Source organism: Pipistrellus hanaki (assembly GCF_964339955.1).
Source record: "Pipistrellus hanaki genome assembly, chromosome: 8".
NCBI lineage: Eukaryota > Metazoa > Chordata > Mammalia > Chiroptera > Vespertilionidae > Pipistrellus > Pipistrellus hanaki.
The window spans coordinates 79,443,662-79,466,031 of NC_140510.1; the positions used below are offsets into that span (position 1 = coordinate 79,443,662).

Consider the following 22,370-nt stretch of genomic DNA (forward strand, 5'->3'; position numbering starts at 1 on the left):
GAGAAGACAATGAAGCAGGGAGAAGTGACTTTGCAGGTCATTGTGGACTCAGAGAAGAAAGATTTATTTGATGTGAACCCCTGGGAGAAATTTATCTGCTGAGATGGACTCCCCACGGTCAACTGAGGGCCCAAATGTTGCATTTCAATTTCCGTTTACAGTTTACTTTAAATATTATTTTCTGTTGGTTTCAGGTGAGCAGCATAGTGGCTCGACAGTCCTATACTGTACAAAGTGTTCTCCCCAATATGTACAGTACCCACCGGCATTATACAGTTATTGCAATATTATTGACTATATTTCCTGGGCTGTCACTTTACATCCCTGTGGGTATTTTGCAACTACCAATGTATACCTCCTAACTCAGCCTCCTCCACCCAGTTCCTCCCATCCCTTCCCCTCTGACCACCACCAGTCCACTCTCTGTGTCTATGAGTCTGTTTCAATTTTGTTTGTTCATTTCTCTTGTTCTTTAGATGCCACATATAAGTGAAATCACATGGTATGTGCAATGCCATGGATGGACTTAGAGGGTGTTATGCTCAGTGAATAAGTCAGTCAAATAATAAGAGCCTAGTGGCCATTTGCTGACAGGGGGGTTCTCATCTACACTGAGCCAGGAAGAAAATCCACAGAGGAATTCTAAGCTTCCAACTCTATGGCCTGCTCATTTACTCCCACTGAGACCACTATCCCTAAAGGTTTCCTTTTGCCACCAAGGGACCAAGGCCAGCCCAGTCAGACCGGAACTGCCCCATCACGACCAATCAGGACTCATGATGCTGACCAATCAGGGCCCCGCGATTCAGACCAATCAGATGTGTACGATTCGGGGTCCCTGGTTTCCATGAAATGGACCTACTTGAACACTTGGGCAGGAGCTTCCCAAGGGCTTCCCTTATATCAATAAGGCCGCCTCCCCTTTGTCTCAGGTTTACCAGGGTCTGTATCTCCTACAGCAGCTTTTGCTCCAATACATGCTTTTCAGTCCTTAGGGTAGTCTAAAATTAATTTTGGGTTACCTCCCCCAGCTAGTGTCTCATCATAGAGCTATGATTCCGCCCTAAATCTGACCCCTTCAGCTTTTAGGACCAGTTCCAGAAGAGAGAAATAAGGAAAAGTGGTTTTTCCTTTGTGTGTGTGTGTATGTGTGTGTGTGTGTGTGTGTGTTTAAGAGTAACGGGATGGAAAGGAAAGGCACACACAAGACGGAGAAACAGATTGTAAAGCAAGGAGGAAAAGAAGGCGTTACAGAAAGGTAAGGTGTTTAAAAAAAAAAAAAAAATGAAGAAAACTCGAGTTCTGCGAGGACCAAAGCCGGTTTTAAAAAGGAAGGTCAGAGGCAGTGGGGCCCCTTTAAGCGAAGCCCCGCCCCCCGGGAGGCGGGACTTCCTCCTCCCAGGCGGCCGCTTCCGGCGGAGCCCGGAAGACGCTGCGGGGAGAGGCCGTGTCGTCAGCGCGGCGCGGCCAATCGGAGCGGCGCCTGCGGCGGCCCGGGACCCGTGCGGGCACTCGCTCCGGAGCCGGCACCATGGCGTCGGGCTGCAAGGTGGGGCCGTCCATCCTCAACAGCGACCTGGCCAGCCTGGGCGCCGAGTGCGTGCGGATGCTGGACTCCGGCGCCGACTACCTGCACCTGGATGTAATGGACGGGTAACTGCGGGCGCGGGCCGCGCGGGGCGGGCGGGCGGGCGGAGCCTGTGGTGCGCGGCGCCCGGCCCCGCGGCCGCCGGAGGGGGGCCCGGAGGGGGCCGGGCCGGGGGAGGAGGGGGGTCCAGGGGGGCAGGGCCGGGGGAGGAGGGGGGTCCAGGGGGGCAGGGCCGGGGGAGGAGGGGGGTCCAGGGGGGCAGGGCCGGGGAGGAGGGGCCGGGCCGGAAGCCCCGGGCCCCGCCGGGAGCCGAGCGGAGGCGGCGTCCGGGCCCCGCTCCCCCGCTCCCGGCCGCCGGGCCCCGGGCACCCGGAAGCGACCTCCATCTCCAGGCCCCCCCTCCCGTTTCCGGCGGAGAAACTGAGGCCGACGGGAGGCATGACTTGCCCAAGTTCGTATCCTGGAGGGAGTTTGGTGGCCACGCCGGGGCCTCCCCGCCGGGGCGCCCTCCGGGGCCAGAGGGCCCAGCGCCGCGCCGGGGCCGGCCTCGCCCCGTCCTCCCGCCGGGCCTGTCCCCCCGCCGGGCGCCGCCCCCCGGCCGGCCCGGTCCCCGGGTCACTGAGTGAGAAAGGCGATCCCGGGCTCCGCTTCCGGGGTGAAGCGAGGGGGTGCGGGCGCCCGGCCTGTGCGAGGTTCACAGTGGGCGGCGGTGTCCCGGGTCCAGTTGTGATTTTGCAGTCCGTGTGAGGACCCTGCCCCGGAGCCAGTGTTTGTTTTTGTTTGTTTGTTTTTGTAAGTCTTACTTAAGCGCTGTGTGACAGCACCGGGTGCTGTTGGGACCGGGATGATGCTGGTGTCCTCGTTTGGTTCTAAAACGAGGACCGAACCCGGGGAGAGCGAGAGAGCGGTGAGACACGCTCTCCTGGCAGCCGGGGTCGCCGTGGGTTTTTAAGTGGTGTATGCAGAATTTAGTTCTTTACCCCTCAGCCTCCCCCGGGGGCGGGAGGTGCACTGGTCTCAGAGGAAGGGTGAGGCCTCTCCCTGCGGGCCCGCACGCACCCCTGCAGGCTGTGTCACTTACAAAAGAGGATCCGTTACTTCTCTGTTAACGCCGCTCCTCTTACGGGAGTTTTGTCTTCCTGTGCGCGGTTAAGTCTGCGGCTTCTCCTTTTCCTTCCGCTCGGAAACCTTGCACGTTTGGCCACCTGATTGATAATGGCGAAATCCTGACCTTAGAGGAGTACTCTGGGAATTCTAGGCAGAGTGTAAGAACGTTAGTAGATATTACCTCTCACACAAGCTTGCTTTTTTTTTTTTTAGTTTGGTATCGTATGTCGTTCTGCTTCTGTAGTTTTTTTGGACAGCTTTGCTCGAAAGCCCTGACCTCTCACAGGTTATATTGCTGAGCGGAGTGTGTAGCACAGCGCTGGGTAGCTACATGCTTGTGTCAGAGACACCCAGGGGTTTCAGGGTGGCACAGGCTACATGGATTTGTACTAGTAGGTAGTCTCCCGGACACAGAGAACAGTCTGGCTTTGCAAGTCGTGTTCGCCAAAACGGGGCATATTAATGATAACAACAGCTCTTAGCTGTTTCTGTCCCGGTGCTTTTTGTGAACTAACTCACACGACTGGAAGAGGTTGGTGCTATCCTTAGCACCAGCTTTTGACCGTGAGGAATCAAATGCAAAGAGATGAAGTCACTCTCAGGGGTTTCCTAGCTAGGAAATGGTGGAGCCAGGATAGGAAGCCTGCAACAGCTGTGTTGTCTCAGAAATGCATGTCTTCTGTGGGTAGTGAGCTTACAGAGAATGACTGAGCTGTTCTCTATCCTTACAGAGCAGCTAATAATTTACCACTATTTTTTGTTCCCATTTCATGTCCCTCCTGCTATCCTGTAAGCTCCTTGAGAACAGAATCTCTTTCTGCTCAACTCCATTCTCCACAGGTAAAGCACCATGGCAAGCTTAGTTACAGTTGATCCTATAAATGAAAGGCTGTATCATAATCCCAAGATTAAGATAAAAGTATTTGTTTTTTATTGACCCATCTCCCCCTCTGCAAGAGACATCTTAGTACGAAAGAACTAAATTCTGCATACACCACTTAAAAACCCCTTCCCTTTTAAGCTTCACCCCTTTTTGAGCTCACAGCTAGTATCCCTGTTACCCTATTACAAAGGGGGAAACCAGTTTCAGCAGGTTCAGCCCCTTCCTGACTGTCCCACCAGAAGAGGTAAAGCCAGGCTGAGCTGGTGGCCCCTAGGCCAGGGGCATGGAGGGGCAGGAGAGGGGGCGTGATGGTGACTCCAGGCTTTTCTCTCCTGGCTCCCTCTGAAAATCTCCAACATCATCCTGAGTTTGGGGGTTTGTCTTTTCTCGTCCCCCCACGCTCCCACTAAGACTCCATTTCTCTTCTGATTAAACAATGACTTTATCATGAAAGTCGGAAACAGTTCTGGAGACCCTGTGTGAGGTGGGGCATGGTGTGGTTAGATGTCTGAAATAAAGGACAAGAAAAGAAGTAAGTTAGAGCACACATACATGCATCATGACAGGACGTGCTGTTTCCTGTATGGGGCAACAGACCAAATAAGCAATTTCTTCTTCTGCTTTGTTGTTGTTGTTAATCCTCATTTGAGGATACTTTCCCATTGATCTCTTAGAGAGAGGGAGAGATAGAAACGTTGATGTGAGAGAAACACATGGGTTGGTCGCCTCCTGCATGCGCCCCAACCAGAGCTGCAACCAAGGTCCATGCCCTTGACCTGAATCCTTTGGTCTGCAGACTGATGTTCTATCCACTGAACAAGACCGGCTAGGTTGCAAATAAGCAATTTCTAAGTTAATTACCAGAATTTAAAATTGGGGAGGTTTCATATTAATACTAATAATGAATCTGACTTTTGAAAGGCATCAAAAGACTGGAGATGAATGGCAGCCACTATTAGTCAGGCCAGATGTTCTTTATTCACTGTTTTGCTTCTCCATGTCCCCTGCTAGTCCTTGTAAGCGTATGAGTTTGTGATTCCTAGTTCAGAGGAATTGTTTTCTGGTTACAGTCTTTTGACATTTAATATCAAAGTTAGCCCGTCTCTTATCTTTGCCTTTTTGAGAGATCTGGTAAAAGCTTGATATATCTAAAATATATTGCATGACAATTGTAAACAAAGCTTAGGGTTGGTGGAACATGTTGAGAGTTAAAATAATTATATTCTGTGTTATAGTAAATAATTATAATTTAATTTCAGTAGTTTTCTGTGGGGAAAGTTTTTTTAATGATTTTTTTTTTTTGCAAACTTTACTCCCAAAAGTACCCTCAAGGAAAAAAAATCGGTAATGTAATAATGAAGCAGGCTTTTTTGATAAACTTTTTCTTCATTAAAGTGAAATATTTTACTGTTTTCCACGCTGGTCTGAGAAGAGCTCCGTGTGCACTTAGGAATTCCGAGTCCCATGCCCTCTTTGGTGGCCATGGGCCTGGAGGAGAGTCTGTAAACCCTTTGCTTGTAAGTGTTCACCTGGTTACTGTTGTCAAGCAAATTCTTGGTCACCCTGAATTCACGTTTGCTTTGTAGCCTTTCTTTGTTATGGCGTAGGTATAAGCCTCTGGTTTCTTAGGGTATTGGTGCATTTTTGTTCTCCCAGTGGACTTGGTGAGCGTGGTGCATTCAATTGATCTTCAGCGGCACAATTTGTCATATAATTTGAGGGTCAGTAGTTTTATACAATCTGCTTCTGTTTCTCAGTGGAATAAAAGTATATTTGTTCCGTTCTTATATTTTCTCAAAATGTGGTGATGCTTATTTTCATGATACCGTATTTTCCGGCGAATAAGACGACTTTTGAAACGGAAAAAAAAAAAAAAAGTCAACCGAAAATCGGGAGCAAAAGACCAAAATTGCACAAAAATTGCCTGCAGATCTTGACGGCAAAGTAAGTCTTTTCTTTGAAGTGGGGGGAGGTCTTATACAGCGAATATAGGCCTAAACATATGTTTTAACTGTAAAATTAGGGGGTCGTCTTATACGCCAGAAAATACGAGCAAATGAAACCTAAATTTGAGACAACAAACGTACAGGCATACCTCAGAGATGCTGAGTTTCATTCCTGACGTCTGTAATAAAGTGAGGCTTGCAGTAACGTGAGTCCTCTATCTTTTTACTGGTGATGGGTCTTGCCTTCAGTGTGTGTAAAAACACCACCAACAAAAAACACACCTGTGAAGTGCAATAAAACAAGGTATGCCTGCACTTCCAAGGCCAGACAGCAAATTAAAAAAACAGTAAACGAAATCCAAATCTGTCAGTTCCAGAGTTGTATAATATTCATTAAGCCTCACTGCCTCCTTCTCTGACTCTTACTTCCAACATGTAAGTAATCATAATAACGCCTAGGAATAACCCTAGCAATTGTTGCTCTTAGGCAAATGCTAGATGACCTCCGAAATGCTAAAACCCCAGCCTCCCAGGGGAAAGTGTCTGGGCCACCCCTCTCAGGCCCCTCCCAGCTGTGCCCTGTGTCCTGACCCTCCCCCTCACGCTCCTCACCTGCACTCGCCTTTTCTGCTCCTTACAGTTGTTGGAGGCAGGTGAGACTCGAAGGAGCTGGAACTTTGGAGCCATTTAACGCTTGCCTCCAGCACTCCCTGGTGTGTGACCTTGGGCCTCTTCCTTATCTATGAAATACAGATAACGTGGTAGCTCCCTCCCAGACTTGGAAGTTTTAATGAGTTAACATATGAAAAGTGCTTAGAATGGTGCCTGGTCCATATAAGTTTAAACTGCTAAAATCTCACTTTAATACTCATTCAGCCTATCATCTAAGCTTAAAAATCTTAACCAGGGTGAATTCTCTCTACCACACCCCGAACGTACCAGTTAACAAATCCTTTACCAGTCTTTGTTTCTATTATTGTTCCTTGCCATTTGCCAACACCTATTACCTCCCTTCTTCCAATTTACTACCCAGACCCTTTTGCATCTTATTTTTTATTTGCTTTTTATTTTAAAACCTCATTTCATATTTACAGCAGGATGAAATCTAAATATTGAGCCAGCATTTGATACCCTTACTGGGACAGAGTTGGCTTCCTGCCTTTTTCACACTACTAACCAATCTGGTAGACACCATTTTTCTCCTTCTTTGAGCATAGCTTGTTTATTCCTGCCTTTGCTTCATTTATTTTCCCACCTTTAAAATTCTGTTTTGTAAATCTCATGATCTTTGCCCCCTCTTGTAAAATGCTATACTCCCTGCCTCTGGAACCGGTTTTACCTCATATTTGTCTGCTTGTTATTGTTTAGCTTTTCTTGCAATCCTCATATAGGGTAATACCTATTACTTTTAACAAATGAAGCCTATATTCCAGTGGCTTAACATTATAAAGTTTATTTCTCATTCATGTAACAATTCAGTGTGACTGTCCTTCACTGATAAAGTGCAGTGGCATAGACTTTTTAAAAAAATATTTATTGTTGAAAGTGTTACATATATTCCTTTCTTCTCCCATTGCCTCCTTCTAGCCCACCCCTGCTCCCCTGTGTCTATGGGCTATGCATTTATGGATACAAGTTCTTTGATGGATCTCTTCCCACCCACCCCCACCTTCCCATCGAGATTGGGCCGGCCGTAGACTGTTCATCTTGTGGCTTTGTTATTCCTGAAGGGCTCCTTTATTGGCAGGAGGGTAGAATGAGCGCAGGAAAAGAACGGCACTTAACCTCCTGGGCTCTGCAGTGACACATAACTTAACCTCACGGCCCACTGGTGAAGACCAGTCCTGTGGGCCAACTGGATGTAAAGGGAGCTGGGAGATGTGGTCCTTGGTTGTCTGCATTGGCTTCCTGTCAACTGTACAATAACAGCAGGTCATGAGTTCTGGTGAGTTAAGAGGCATCTCCTGCCAATGAGATGGGAGCATTTTCTGGGCTGGCAGGGGCTCTTCCATGTGTTTCTTATAAAATACCGTACTCTGAAGCAACCGAGCATGGTGCTTAATAGAACCTGAGGACTAGCAGGAGTAGGAGGACGTTAAGTACTTTGGGTCTGATACTTGGAAAACTCAATTTGACTCTTGCCCCACAAATAATTAATTGGTTGACTTAAGGAAGTTACTTATCCTATGTTCTTCATATAATAGACTTACTTCATAAGGCTGAAAGTTTAAATAAACTGTCATTTAAGGCCCTGTGGTATAGGATTAAAAGTAGCCTCAGCCAGCCTATAACAAACTAAGATATGAAAGATCCATATTACAGTCCAAACTTTCTGACTCGTACAGAGGGACTTCTTTCTTGAACATCTCCCATCTGGAACAGTTTACTTCTCCACCTGACAGCCTTTCATGCTGATACCTGTATGATCAGCCATGCATCTCAGGTGACAAAGGAAAGAATGGGCAAATATGAGTCAATTTACCACTGTTAAAATCTCAGGATATTATGCTGTGAATATTTTCATGTTTTTTTGCCTTTGTTGCTGCTTATAATTATTGCTAGATTTTCATTTTTTTATACTATATATTTTCTTTCCTTTTTGATAAATTTACATTTAATGTCCTTTTTGTTTTTAAAGTGTTTATAAGTTAAACAGTATAATAGACATGTACTATATATAAGAAAGGTTAAAAAGGAATCATTTGGCATCTGGAACGGATTAATTCAATTTACATTATTTCTAATGGGGGAAAATGACTCAGTTTTCGAATAGCCTTCAAGAATGAATTAAGTTCCAGAAATGAGGTACCGCTGTATATGACTTGGGCAAGTCATATAACTTCTGGGTTTTGATTTTGTCAGGGTTTATAAATTACTGAGTTAAATCATGTGATTATTATGATTTGTTCAATATCAAGGAGATACTTCTTTGTAAATCCAAAATTATCCAGATAATTCTAGTATTGTTTAATACTGATGACGTTAAGTATTAAACTGAAAAATAGTATAATCACAGACACCCCCCTCTACCCCCATCAGCATACATATTGACAATATTGTCAGAGTAAGGTTTTGTTTGTCTTGTAGGCATTTTGTTCCCAACATCACCTTTGGTCACCCTGTGGTAGAAAGCCTCCGAAAGCAGCTAGGCCAGGACCCGTTCTTTGGTAAGTGGGGGTTATGCCAGCTGAAGCTGGATGTGTTGCTCAAGTAAAGGAAAAGGTGGTTGATTTCTCAACCTTCAGTGTCATCCAGAGCCCCTTTGCCCCTATCTCTGCGCTGGGCTTCATTGGCTGCCTATGATAAGTCAAACTCTTGCCTGTCTCAGGGCCTTGGGGCTTTTGCTAATTAATTTCTTGCCTGGAAAGCTACTCACTTGTCTAGGTCTGCCTCCTCATTTCTCATTTCCTCAGAGAGGCCTTTATAAGCACCCTATCTTAAGTTAACCCTTATCCAGTTATCATATCAACTTCTGGATATTCTTCTTAGAACTTCCTTTAATCTGGGGTTATTTTTATCAGACTGTAAATTCCTTGATTATAGAGATTTCCTAGAGCAAAGCATAGGAACGAGATAGGGGCTCAGTGTAATGTAAAATGAATTTATGAATTGATCGATTTTTATGGTCTAGAAATGGAGCCAATTATTTCATGCAAATTGGAGCTTTCTGCAAGTGGGGCCTATATATGTTCCCACTTCAGTGCTGTCGGATATTGTGAATTAAGGTTTATAAGATCACACAGTAACCTAGAGGTTACTTCTAATGGAAAATGAACTCAGCCCACATATTGTTGCTGCTCTTTTAAACTAAGCTAGTAGTGCCTCACTTGCCAAATCTCTTCTATGTAAGTTTCTTCGTGGTATTAACCATATTGTAAGTTCTCAGCCACACCTGGCTAGTGACTACTGTATTATATAATACCACTATGGAGGATTGCCATCATTGTAGAAAGTGCTGTTGGACAGAGCCTCTCTGTAGTATCCATCCACTTGGAGTGAACCAAAAAAATGTACATTATCACCTAATTTATGTGGCAAAGGGAAGCGGTGTTCCATCAACACGTTCACCATTTTGCAATTTCCAAATAATGGAATTTTCCAATATAAATTTGTTCTTCTGACTGTCAGAGGTGGATGAAATAAGTAACCTTGTTTGTCCCCCTCTGTTTCTGGCATTGTGTATGGATTTTTTTTAATCCCCCCCCTTTTTCCCCCCTCCCTTTTATTTGGTTGCCTGGTGTCACTTCTCACTGCTGTTTGTGTCTCCTCCTATCAGTGCTTCTCCTCTTACCAACCCTTCTGCCACCACCGCGTACACTCTGCTTTTTCTTCTTCTTTTACTTTATTTGCTGATAAAGTCACAAATTAACCTTTCTAGAATTGGGTCTAAAATAAAGAAGAATGGACTCTGTGTGCTTTAATGTTGCATTTTGTGATCTTTGCTTTTTTTTTTTTAATTAAAGTGTGTTTTTGTTTAATTCTTGGATCTTGGTTATTAGATAATTGACACGTGAATATATTCTAGAAACTAAACCACAAGTTGTATGTATAACTGCTAGAGTTCTTTACTGTTTGATCTCAGTACTGGGTACGAATAAAGTGGTAGGAAAAGTCTGTTTTTGCTATTATCCAGATCATTGGTCTTCAAGTTTGGTCTGAGGACCCATGGAAATCCCTTTCAGTTGGTGTATGAGGTCAAAACTGTGTTTATATTACAGTATTATTTGCCATATTTGTACTGAGGATGCAGAGCAATGGTGAGTTAGTCTGCTGCTGCCTTAGCGCTAATCAGGGCAGTGGTATTCAACTCTACAAGCAGTCATTAACGTCCTTCATCGTGATGTGCTCATAGTATCTGTGATGAGGTGGTGCAAATGATTAATTTTAGTAAGCCGTGGTCCTTGAATGCATGTCTTTTTACTATTTTGTGTGACAGAGCAGAATGTACAAATAGGCACTTCTGCTGCATGCTGGAGTGTGATGGTTTTCTCAAGGGAAACTCTTAGGCCATTGTTTCTGATGTGACTGAACTATGTGCTTTTGGTAGGAACATCATTTTCACTTGAAAGAACAATTGACAGATTGAGCTGTGGTTATCAGACTTGTGTTTTTACTAACCTTTAAAAAAAATAATTTAAGTTAGTGTGTCATTGCAAGGAAAAGGTCATATTAGCTTTTGTTGCTCCCTGATAAAGTTAGAGCTTGTAAGTGAAAATTAGAATTTTGATAAACAGCCGAAACCGGTTTGGCTCAGTGGTAGAGCGTCGGTCTGCGGACTGAAGGGTCCCAGGTTCGATTCCGGTCAAGGGCATATACCTGGGTTGCGGGCACATCCCCAGTAGGGGGTGTGCAAGAGGCAGCTGGTCGATGTTTCTCTCTCATCGACGTTTCTAGCTCTCTATCTCTCTCCCTTCCTCTCTGTAAAAAAATTAATAAAATATATTTAAAAAAAAAAGAATTTTGATAAACACGTATCTGCTGCTATGAGCTTGACTAATTCCTACTACTAAGAGCTTTTCTGTTGCAATATAATAAATGTGCTTTTTATAGCATATAATGAAATGTATCTTACTTAGAAGATCAAATTATAAGATAGACCAACAGGTTTTAGTACAACAAAGTAGAAAAGGTCACTGGTAGGGTTTACAAATTCCACATTTCGGCCAACCTTTTTAAAAGTACCACTTGCTGTGTTTTTGGTGTAGAAATAGAATATCCACTCTTGTCTGAAAAGGCTCTTAATGTACACCTCCCTTTTTAATGTGCTTTTCTTCATAGAAAACAACATATTGTAACAGGGTGAATATAGAGCAGATGTAGGGATATAACATCTGTTAGAGGTTTGCAAAAATGTAAAATAACCACTTTTACATTAACATCATAAATTTATTATTACTTATTTTTTTAATGAATTGATAAGTAGACATAAACATTTTCTTTTCCTTTTTTAAAAAACATATTTTTTTATTGATTCCAGAGAGGAAGGAAGAGGGAGAGAGAGACAGAAACATCAATGATGAGAGAGAACCACCAATTGGCTGCCTCCTGCATGAGCTTACAACCCAGGCATATGTCCTGACTAGGAATCAAACTGTGATGTTCTGGTTTATATAATAGGTCGAAGCTCAACCATTGAGCCACAGTGGCTGGTCAACATTTTTTAATTTGAATTTCTAATTCCTGAAGTGCAGGTAAATATAACCCACCTCAGCAGTGCTTTTTGGGTCCTCATTAATTTTAAGAGTGTAAAGCGAGCCTGATAATAGAACATTTGGGATTGCTCATCTTGGTGTGTTTAACTACAGGCAGATTCACTGACCCATTGGCTTCCTGAATGCTGGACAGTCCAGTGAGCGCTGCCAATGGTGACTGCATGGGGGAGATGGTAACTTAAGGAATGAGTAAACTAGATGTTTTAAACCAGATTGAATTTTCCTTGTTTATAATACAGAGTAATAGGAAACACCAAATAGAGTCTATCTTTTAAAAACAGTGTTTCATCTATTAAAATGTGTTCTGTTTTCCTTTCTTTTGTTTAGAAATATAAACTTGAATCTTGTTGTCATTAGTCAAGTGGTATACTCTTCCTGACAATTTTTCAAAGCCTTAGTGCATTTCATAATCTTACTTGAGTTCTGGAATACTATAATTTTTTCTTTAATTACAAGTCAGGATTTTTAATAAAGTCAAGTCTGTTTTGCCTAATATAATATTTATATGATTCAAGCTTCAGAATTAGGATGCATGTCAGGCTTCTTTTAGTAATAACATGTCCTTCTCCCCTTCCAATTCATGCTTCCTCCTGCAGTTATTGGAGTTGTCTTCTGGTTATTCTGGCCCCAATCCTTGCACCAGTCAGCCTCTCCTTTCACTGTCCAAACTCGAATCCACAGCAACACCTGTTGGCTCTACAGGACATACCCAGAATCCCATCACTTCCCAACACCCTCAGTTATTACCGTCATCCTTTCTCACCTGGGTCATTGCCATGGCTTTCTGAGTCAGATCTTGTCACTCCCTCACTTAAAATTCAGTGGCGTTTTTCTCATCTCACTCAGAGTAAAACCCAATGGCCTCCAGAGCTCACTGCTGTCTCCTCACCCAGGCCTCTCTGACCTCATTTGCTCTCCCCATTGCTCTACACCCAGTCACACTGGCTTTGTTAATTGTCATCCTACTCTGTATTGAATTTACTTATTTTTTATGGTTTGTCTCCCACTAAGAATATAATCCTCATGACAGCATATTTTTGTTTGTTGTTTTGCTCTATCCCTAAGGCCTTAAAATAGTTAATTGTGCAGTAAGTGCTCAACATTGGTGAAGAGAATAACTTAATTTAGCTTTCTTTTATAAATGAGGAAGCAAGTTTTCACAGATAATTACTTTTAAAAAGTTTTTTTTGAGTCATATTTACTAGACCTAGACCTAGGTTTCCTGATTTCTAGTCATTACTTTTCATATACAGCAACAGATGCTTTTGTAGAAAAAGTGTGTGTTTGTGTGTGTGAATGAGTTTAACCAAATCCTAATCTTCAGGATAAAAGGAGGCTATTAATACAGAAGTGTAATTATTTAATAATTATTGTGGTGCCAGAAGAGTGTGTATACAAAATGGGGAAAAGTACAGGTTGGCTTCAGTAGTATGAACCAGGTATTTTCCTTTCGGTAATATTTAGGAGATGTGTCTTTTCTTTCTAGACATGCACATGATGGTGTCGAGGCCGGAACAGTGGGTAAAGCCAATGGCGGTAGCGGGAGCTAATCAGTATACCTTCCATCTCGAGGCTACTGAGAACCCAGGGGCTTTGATTAAAGACATTCGGGAGAATGGGATGAAGGTGAGAGGTCAGCCATGACAGTAATGTTTTATACTACTCAAGCTCAGAATTGGGAAGATTTGGTGGAAGGCATTTCTTACATTTCTAAGACCAGACTTAGGCAGCTATTCTTCATTTGGAAGCCAGTGTATTAAGTATAACTTGTTTGTTGTATAAGTATAATAATGTGTAGTAATTCTTCTGAATATGACTGCTTTTTTAGAAACATTTACATTTACTGGCCTAGTTGACTTTTTAAGTAATTATATGTCTGAACAATTGGCGCATTCCATTTCTGTATGTATTCTCCTTTTTTGAGGCTAGGTATTTCTCCTGGGCCTGATATGCCACAGTGTTAACTATAATGTGGAAGTGACTGTAAATGTGATTTAGCACGTTTGTCTCTGTCACAGGTTGGTCTTGCCATCAAACCAGGAACTACAGTTGAGTATTTGGCACCGTGGGCTAATCAGATAGATATGGCCTTGGTTATGACAGTGGAACCTGGGTTTGGAGGGCAGAAATTCATGGAAGATATGATGCCAAAGGTAAAGGAAGGATTTGATTCTGGGGTGAGGCTCTTAGGGGTGCTCCTTCAATAAATATATATTGAATCACTTGTATACGCTCTGCTCTGAAGGTGGGGAGATGGAAATGCCTACAGATTATTTAATACATTATGATAAATGCCAAAAAAAGATTTGGGTCTGGAAATCAGAAAAGATACTACATTTTAATTTTGAAATTTTCAGCCAAAACCATTATTTCTATAGCCTTTAGAGCTTTGGGGAGTTTCCATTAAATATTGAGGGTTTTGTCTTTTTACCATGAAGTATGTTCTCTGAAAAGCCATGACAAATTCAATGCCTTTTGCCAAAAAGAAGAAAGCTTGCTTTTGGGAAACTTAATTTGTTTCAGTATATTAAAAGGGAAGTTTTCCCCAGTCATGGTTTGTATTGTTATGAAATTACTGTGTGAGACATTTGGGGTCCTATTTTAGTGGGAGATATTGGCTGTTTGATGTTTTGTTTATTTGGTTGTGTCCCCATCCCCATCACATCTCCTTTAGGAGTCACTTATTTCCTTGTGTATATCTAGGTTCACTGGTTGCGGACCCAGTTCCCGTCTTTGGACATAGAGGTCGATGGTGGAGTAGGTCCTGACACTATCCATAAATGTGCAGAGGTGAGACTGTGCCTCAACTATGACCCAGACCATTTTCTTATCAAATGTTATGTCTAGGGCGTTGTCTTGTGGGACCAAGAGATTTCCTCTGCATTTCCTAAATTGCCTTTCTATCTTAGAAGTGTGTGTGTGTGTGTATGTGTGTGTTTTATAATTCCTCACCTGAGGATATTTTTCCATTAATTTTTAGAAATAGTGGGAGGGAGAAGGAGAGAAATAAATATTTATGTGAGACAGACACATTGATTGGTTGCCTCCTGCTTGCACCCCAACCAGAGCCAGATAACCTGCAAGCAAGGTTCATGCCCTTGACTGGAATCAAATCCAGGAAAAAATTCTGTCCACGGGCCAACACTCTCCACTGAGCCAGCTAGGGCGGAAAAGTGTTTTTGTTCAAATGTAGAACTCTCTATATAAAAGGCTAATATGCTGTGTCTGACTGGTCACTATGACGCGCACAGACCACCAGGAGGCAGACACTCAGTGCAGGAGCTGTGAGCTGCAGTGACTTGGTGACTTGGCCGAGGCGGGGTTCTTGGGTGACGCACCCTGAAACCAGAGAGGAGGGGCCTGATTCCTCGCGGGGCTGTGCGAGTCCACCTTCTGCCTGGATCATGTTGCTGGGGTACCGTCTGCCCCAAATCTGGTTACTGCACACTTGCATTTGCGTTCCACACCGTGTAGACAGCAACTTTGCAGAGTTCACTCTCGCACATTGGGACCTCTGGCGAGGGGGCGGGGGGTGGGGAAGTTGGGAGATGTCAGAGAGCTGGATTTGGTCCGATCCCTGCAGGCCAGGGACCCTGCTCATTCCACAGATGCCCTTCAAGTCACAATGCCACCCCAGGTGCAGCTGGCCAGGGAGGGACCGCAGGAGGTTGGCTCCAGGGCGTGTCTGGCCCTTCTTGCCCCACCCTGCTGGCCACCTTCTAATTAATTTCATTTCAATGTGCACGAATCTGTGCACCGGGGCACTAGTAGGAAAACAAGGAGCAATAAGTGAATATTCTGAAATCACATAATCATTAAATAGTAAGTTTGGTTTATCTCAGTAATGTTGAAGTTCCCTTTTGAAAAAGAATATACTGAATGCCAGACTTTAGAAGATCATTAAGTTCCAGGGCCTTGGTTTAGTCATTTGTCCAAATAGAGAAAGCATACCTTCTTATAAAGGGGGAAAAATTGTTACTCAGGTATTTTAATTACCAATTTGTCTCTTGTAAGAACTGACTAGGGCCATTTTTGTTGAAATTCTGGATCTGATCTCTGGATACTTCTAACCCTCTGTGTCAAACAGGGATGAGTTTTCTGAGTAGTTAGCTGAGTTGAGAGGTGCCAGCCCTTCCTATAGCACTGCAGGTGATTGAAGTGGCCTGTTCTTACTAAACAGCCTTGTCTAATCTACACTTCCAGTTTTTTGTATAATTGCCACACTTTTCTGCTTAATACTTGTCAGATGCCGGGCTGTGAGAAGCACTAATGGTAGAGGAACTGCCCAGATGTTTGAGCATGTGTTCTTTGGCTCCCTGAGGAATTCTTTCTGCTAAACTGCTCCTTGCCATTATGCTTTTCCTGTTTACATTAAAAGATGTATTAAATTGTAGCACTGCAAATCTGATTTTTTTTTTTTTCTTTTTCATTTTTATGAGGAATGTTCTTAGACGTGTGTACACTGTATCACAGAGTGACAGACTCTCATTGGGAACTTCTTCAGCTTCAGTGGTTCCCCCTTCCTTTTGGCAATGAATCACGTCACGGATTGGAAGCACAGAGCTAAATTTTGATTGATATTATTTGCTTTCCTTTATTTTTATATTTAAGAATACCTTGAGATTCATTAAGCCACCTTAAAACCATTCTGGCTGCAGTGAAGCCTGAGTGAGAAGATGTTCCATTCCTTCTGGCCTCAAAATGAGAAATTATTGAATGTTGCCATGTTTTATAAATAGCTTCACATTTTAGCAAGATTGTCCTCTCAGACTATCTACCAATTCATTTACATAATTCAAGATTAAAAGATAGGTTTTTTTGTAGCTAAGGAGATATTGGTATATATTGGTAAAACCTTATTAGAGTTGAGGATTAAAGATAATTATTAGCAAAGATGCAGAATAGCTTATTTAGAATTAAAAGTCAATGATATCTTAGAACATTTAAAAACAAGTTCACAGCCTTATTTAAGCATTTTAACTTTTTTCTTCATTGAACCAGATTGTTTCAATCTGTCCATCTCCAAGTGGCTTTTGTACAGTTTAAATGTTGACAGATGGAAGGATAGAAACTTGAGTCCAGAAATTCTGATTTAGGCTTTTCTGTGTCTTTCTTAGAAGCATAACCAAGTGTTTACTTCTTCCAGGCAGGAGCTAACATGATTGTGTCTGGCAGTGCCATTATGAGGAGTGAAGACCCCAGATCAGTGATCAACCTGTTAAGAAATGTTTGCTCAGAAGCTGCTCAGAAACGTTCTCTTGATCGATGAAAGTACAAGGAGTCCAGTGTCTGCTCATGAAATGCTTTTACTGGAGAACAAGAACATTGACTACCAAATCACGTCACAGCTGAGGCAGTGTTGCTTTTCTGAGCAGTTCATTCCAGTGACTAGCATCTGTTCTGCAGAATGTCCCAAGAGGTTAGAAATTTAATGATGGGATTTAAAGATTAGTGGGGTGAAATGCCATTTTTACTGGAAGACTTGATTTTTATAAAGCGTAAAAATAGTTGTATTAAGGTTATAAATAGAAATGTCTTAATGCCTAAAGAAGGCACATTAACTACTATGAAAAAAGTTTTTCTCCTTCTAAAAAGAAATTTCTATTGTTTCTTGGCTGTTTTCCAAAAGCAAAGTAAGTTATGTTTTTCCTGTTCCTTGTCATTTTTGGTTTGTCTACATGCGTTATGAGTAGAATAGAAGTTAGAGAAAATCTATGGCTGGGATAGCATACCGTATTCTTCTTGCTTCTAAAACATCTATTTTTTTACTTTGCACGTTATATTTGATATAAAAAACAATGTATGAAGCCCAGGACTTTTAAGGTCTGTTGTAAAAAAGCATAGGTTTTATGAGGGTGTTTTGTTAGCTTTGCTTTAGGGACAGATGATTTCCCCACCACTGTCTCACTCTTAATCACACTGACCGTTTTTTAAGGATGTGAGATAATGTGCTAGCTCTGAGCAGAAAGGAGAGACTCATTTTGGAAGGAAGATTGAATTTACTCTTCCCCTTTCCAAGTTTGACTTTAGCAAAATCAAATCAACCAACAACTTTGAGCTTCTATTAACTGATTTATATTGAATTTAATTATAACAACAGAGCAGGGTTGTGTTGAGGATTTAAAAAGATACTCTTACATATGTAAAGCTTCCACCATTGTTCCTAGAACTGCAGTAGAATTGAGAATGCTCAGTACAAAGTAGCTATCATTATCAAGTTTATTTTGTAGGTAATAAAGTACTTTGCTAATCTCATCAAACCTTTGAATCACTCCTATGAGTGGGAAGACAGGTATTTTTGTCCCATTTTTTAAAAACGAAGACACTAAAGCTCAGCAATATGCTACACGCATGGAAAGGACGCAGTAGGGCACAGGATTTCTGGTCTGCACTCTCCAAATGGAGGCCTTGGGAGGTGGATTGGGCAAAGGAAGCTTCTTAATTGTCTTATTTCCAGTCTAACTTGACCCTGTAGCAGAAACAGATTGCTGAGGATATCCCAGAACTATGGATTTTGACCCTAAAGGATATGTATTTTATTAATCTAAAAAAGACCAGGTAGGCTAAGAAATGGTAAGGTACAGAATCAATCCATAAACTAAATATTTATAATTGTGTCCTAAATCATACTTTGACAACAAATACGTCAGCCACTTTCTTATCGCAAATACTCTTGCAATGTAATACATATGACAAGAAATAACAGGACCAGTTGTTATTAGACTACTGTGAATTTTAGGGGGGAAAAATTGAAAAATAACATATATGGAATAGAGTTTTCTTGGTTTTATTCTACATTACAAGGTAAAAATTTATTTCTTAATGTGTACTTTGGCTTAGGAGGAAAGTTTTGTGCTGTGTATAGGTGGCGTTTTATCAAATCAGACAAGACAAGGCATATAGAAATAACTTTAATTAAAAAACTTACATAGAAGATTATAATATTGAGACATGACAGAAAGATTTGAGTTTATGTGCCTGGACAACTTGGTTTTGTCTGGCTTTTGTTTTCTTAAAAAAAAAAAATAAATGTACAATAAAACTACAAGCAAAAATTTGTCAGTATTGAATTTTTCTTCTTTAGAAGGACTAGCATAATTTCTAGTCCCTCACAAAACAGTGTAAAATCCCCCAAGTCTGGGCCAGGATTGTCAGTTATATGGGTACTACAACTTGAATAACCTTTTTTACATGAGAAAAAAAAAATAATTCATATACATTGTCCTCAACTTTTATATAGAAAAAAGTGATGTAATGTCCTCAAAAGGAATTTTCCTTAATGTACACTTCAGTATCCATTATTGGTAATACTGAAGCATTATCCTTTGGATAGTTTTAATTCTCACTAGTATACAAGTAAGAACAGATGCTTATTTTAATAGAGTAATAAAGAATGACCAAATTAACTAGAAATGCATTAATATTTTTATACTGACAGAACTTTCCTTTGTGTTGCTTATTTTAAGTTGATATCTTCATGAGATACATAAAATGAAGTTGCTAAAACTTGAGTTTTAAAAAGGTGATAGTTTTAAAAACACCAATATTTAAATCTACTTCGCTTGTCCTATTCTGTTAGGGGTGCATAGAAAATGACTTTTGTGTTTAGTCCAACAGATATCACTGATTTCAAATAAAGTAATATTGTGTTACCTGGTATAGAAATTTCCATAAATAACTTCTATTAAACATGTTTTCTTTTAAATCCCTTTTCATAGTCAAGACTTTTAGGTGTTGATTGTCATTGGAAACCTGTGCTGCTTTATTTATACTGCAGCTTATATTTCATGGAGTAATTCATACATGTATTTTTTAGTACTGCCAGTGCGTGTGTGTGTGTATATAAGTATAGTCTGTACACACGTTTGTATATTTCAATGCAAGAAGACCTGTCATTTGCTGTACAGGTGTGTGTGTGTGAAATCTTTAACAGTTTAGCCAGTAATGTGATTTGACACTAAATTGCAGCAGTTAATTTTTTGGTGCTTATGATCTGTATCATAAACACAAATGACTAGCCACTTGTCTGTAAGTGAAAAGCTAGTTAGAACTCCTGTGGTTGCATAAAGAGCATAAAAGATTACTATATGCTCTTACTCTGGAATTGTGGCTGGCGGGGCTTATTTTTCCTCCTGTCTTCCATTTAGTTCTATCATTTTCTTAACCTGTTACTTGTCACCTATTTTTTTTTTAACGTAAGTCCTACAGCATAGGTTTTATATCTTCCGTTCCGTCCTCTGGTGCACTGGTCCAGAAGTCTTCACCACTGAGAGCAGGACTTGCTCTTTCAGTCTGATCTTTCTGTCCATCTTGGCATAGTAAGGCTTCGGTGTCGCCATCCTTCAGCGGAAAAGCCCGTCGTTCCCACCACAGAGACTGAAAGAGAAAACATGTTCAGTTAAGTTTCGACTAATTTGTTTTAAGTTAACGTATTAAGTAAGCTGTAAAGGTTAACTTTGTAATAACTATTGTGGTATTCTTTAGTACGTAAATGTACCATTTTTCATTGAATTTAAGTAGGAACTCAAAATGGAACATACTGCGAACTGTTAGAGCCCTCGGGGACTGACTCGTCTCCTCTGCCTCCTCCTTGAAGAGGAAGCGCTGCCTGGGGCTCGGAGCTCATGTGCAGCCCAGGGCGCTTTGAGAAACCCCTTTGATCTACTTCTACACTCACTGTCTGCATGTGCATCCCATCGTTACAGACAACTTGCCTGTTAATCTCTATAGTCTCCATTCTAGATATGGTTCTTCTTTTCCAACACCTACGTGTGAGTAAAGGTGGAGAGCTCTAGGCAGTGTTAAAAACAGTCTCCGTGAGGTTAGGCCTCCGTCTGTGGGGATGGGGAGACAAAAGAGAAATAGTGGCTAATGTTTACTCTGGGCTAGTGCGTTCTCTTCACTCAGATGCATTTTGTAATGGAAGTTCGATAGGTGGGATTAGTTATTGATTTCCTATACAATAAAAGGCTGATATGCAAATTGACCGAACAGTGGAACAACTGGTCGTTATGATGCACACTGACCACCAGGAGGGCAGACGCTCAACGCAGGAGCTGCCCCCTGGTGGTCAGTGTGCTCCAACGGGGAGTGCTGCTCCGCCAGAAGCTGGGCTCCTGGCTGGCAAGTGCAGCAGCAGTGGCAGGAGCCTCTCCCCTGTCCAGGCTAAGGATGGCCGACTGACAGCCATCAGTTGGTCATCCCCCTAGGATTTGGATGCAAGAGGGCACAGGACCTGCCCCTCACCCCCCCGGGTGCATGAATTTAGTGTATGGGGACTCTAGTGTTCCATAAGAAAGATAAGAGTTATATAGTAACAGAACTAGACTGTTGGAGTACAGATCTTCTTATTTGTAGCTAGCATTCTATTCCAGATTATCATGCTGAATTTGTTATGGAATGGTGAATGCTTAATGTGCAACCAGCAGTTTTTACAAACAGGTTTTAAAAAGGATAAAAGGCAACTTAAAGGTGCTGTGGTTCCACCTACCTTGGTTTCTTGGCTTTCGTTTACTGAGGGTGAGCCCTGTGCACTCAGATCCTGGCTCTGCGGACTTTCGGCAGCACCTTGCTGATGACTGCTAAAGTCATTAGGGTATTCCTTCAGAAGTAAGTCCTGTCCCTCAACATTTTTACTGTAAGCTCTAGCAAGAAAATTAAGCAAATATTTATTTTTGAATAAATATTTTATGAGCAATCCAAGTCAATTTAACTAGGCAGCTTTTTTTTTTTTTTACAAAAATATTTCTGCCCCCCAAATAAATAAATCCTAATTGTATTTTTAGGATTTATCCCGACCTTCCCTCAAAGTCATGTTCAAAGTATTTTAAACTATTTACTTTTAGACTAGTTAGGATTTTACCCAATTCCAATCCCTAGTGTTACAGTACATCTCCTTTATCTAGAAGAATTATCACATTATTTGCTCAGTTAAATCTATCCCTGAGGCTGTGAGTATTAGAATGAAGTACAGAAACTCATTTTATCAGTATGTATGAACCCAAATATATTTTGTGTGTAAGCTCAGTATATGCAGTGTTTCTCTTCTAGTGTACAAATAGCTAAGGTTAAATGGTATCTTTCCTTTTTAGTGACCTCCATCATTATTCATACAGAGTTTTTGTGGATTCCATGGCTTTGGGTTTTAAATGTAAACATCTACCTGCTGTTTCTTCTGTGCCACTTGCTTTGTTCCCATAGTGACCATCTGGCTTGCTCTCTAGCTTCATATCTTTTGTGTCTTAGAGAGAAGACTTCATCAGAAAGATCTTCTATCTGGAATTAGAAATAAAAAAGTTTGGCTTTTATCAGAAACATTTTGAAATATACGACCAGGTTGTCAATTTCTCATGAGTCAAGAGAACAGATGTTAGGAGATGAGCTTCAAATTCCTAAAAAGAGAGAGTGAAGATTTTTTTTTTAAACTTTTTTTTTTTACTATTGGGTCACATTTGAATACTATGTCACTTAGGTAGATTACAAAAAGTTCATAGGGCTTTCATTTTACATACAATATTCTCAATGCTCTATTTATTCAAAAGTTTGTACTGACTGCACAATATGTAGTGTACTGTTCTAGGAATATGTTACTATCACAGAAAAGTAAAACTGATTGTCTGAGATAAATGAGAATT

General features: G+C 41.5%; 2 protein-coding genes across 6 annotated transcripts in view; one reads left to right on the forward strand and one right to left on the reverse strand.

Annotated features, from left to right (window-relative positions):
• The first annotated feature begins 1,192 nt into the window (after window positions 1–1,192).
• RPE (ribulose-5-phosphate-3-epimerase) lies at window positions 1,193–18,474 on the forward strand. Of its 3 annotated transcripts, none has more exons than XM_084893343.1 (6): window positions 1,193–1,258; window positions 8,612–8,691; window positions 13,223–13,362; window positions 13,755–13,889; window positions 14,440–14,526; window positions 16,883–18,474. In XM_084893343.1, the coding sequence occupies exons 3-6, from the start codon at window positions 13,225–13,227 to the stop codon at window positions 17,003–17,005; spliced, it is 483 nt and encodes a 160-aa protein (XP_084749469.1). In that variant the 5' UTR covers window positions 1,193–1,258; window positions 8,612–8,691; window positions 13,223–13,224; the 3' UTR covers window positions 17,006–18,474. The 3 variants fall into 3 exon arrangements, with proteins under 3 accessions (XP_084749469.1, XP_084749468.1, XP_084749470.1); XM_084893342.1 differs by lacking the exon at window positions 1,193–1,258 and adding an exon at window positions 1,433–1,653; XM_084893344.1 differs by lacking the exon at window positions 1,193–1,258 and adding an exon at window positions 1,464–1,642.
• Window positions 18,475–18,631: 157 nt separating this feature from the next.
• The window catches only part of KANSL1L (KAT8 regulatory NSL complex subunit 1 like), an 82,598-nt gene continuing 78,859 nt past the window's right edge, over window positions 18,632–22,370 (reverse strand). The window contains exons 13-16 of one of the 3 annotated variants that reach the window (XR_014795839.1): window positions 21,899–22,011; window positions 21,227–21,380; window positions 20,451–20,570; window positions 18,632–20,112 (exon numbers count right to left, since the gene is read on the reverse strand). Coding sequence is in view for 2 of the 3 variants with exons in the window: in XM_084893340.1 (XP_084749466.1) it covers window positions 19,939–20,112; window positions 21,227–21,380; window positions 21,899–22,011 (441 nt within the window). In the remaining variant the exon portion in view is untranslated. The other 2 variants (XM_084893340.1, XM_084893341.1) reach the window with 2 other exon arrangements.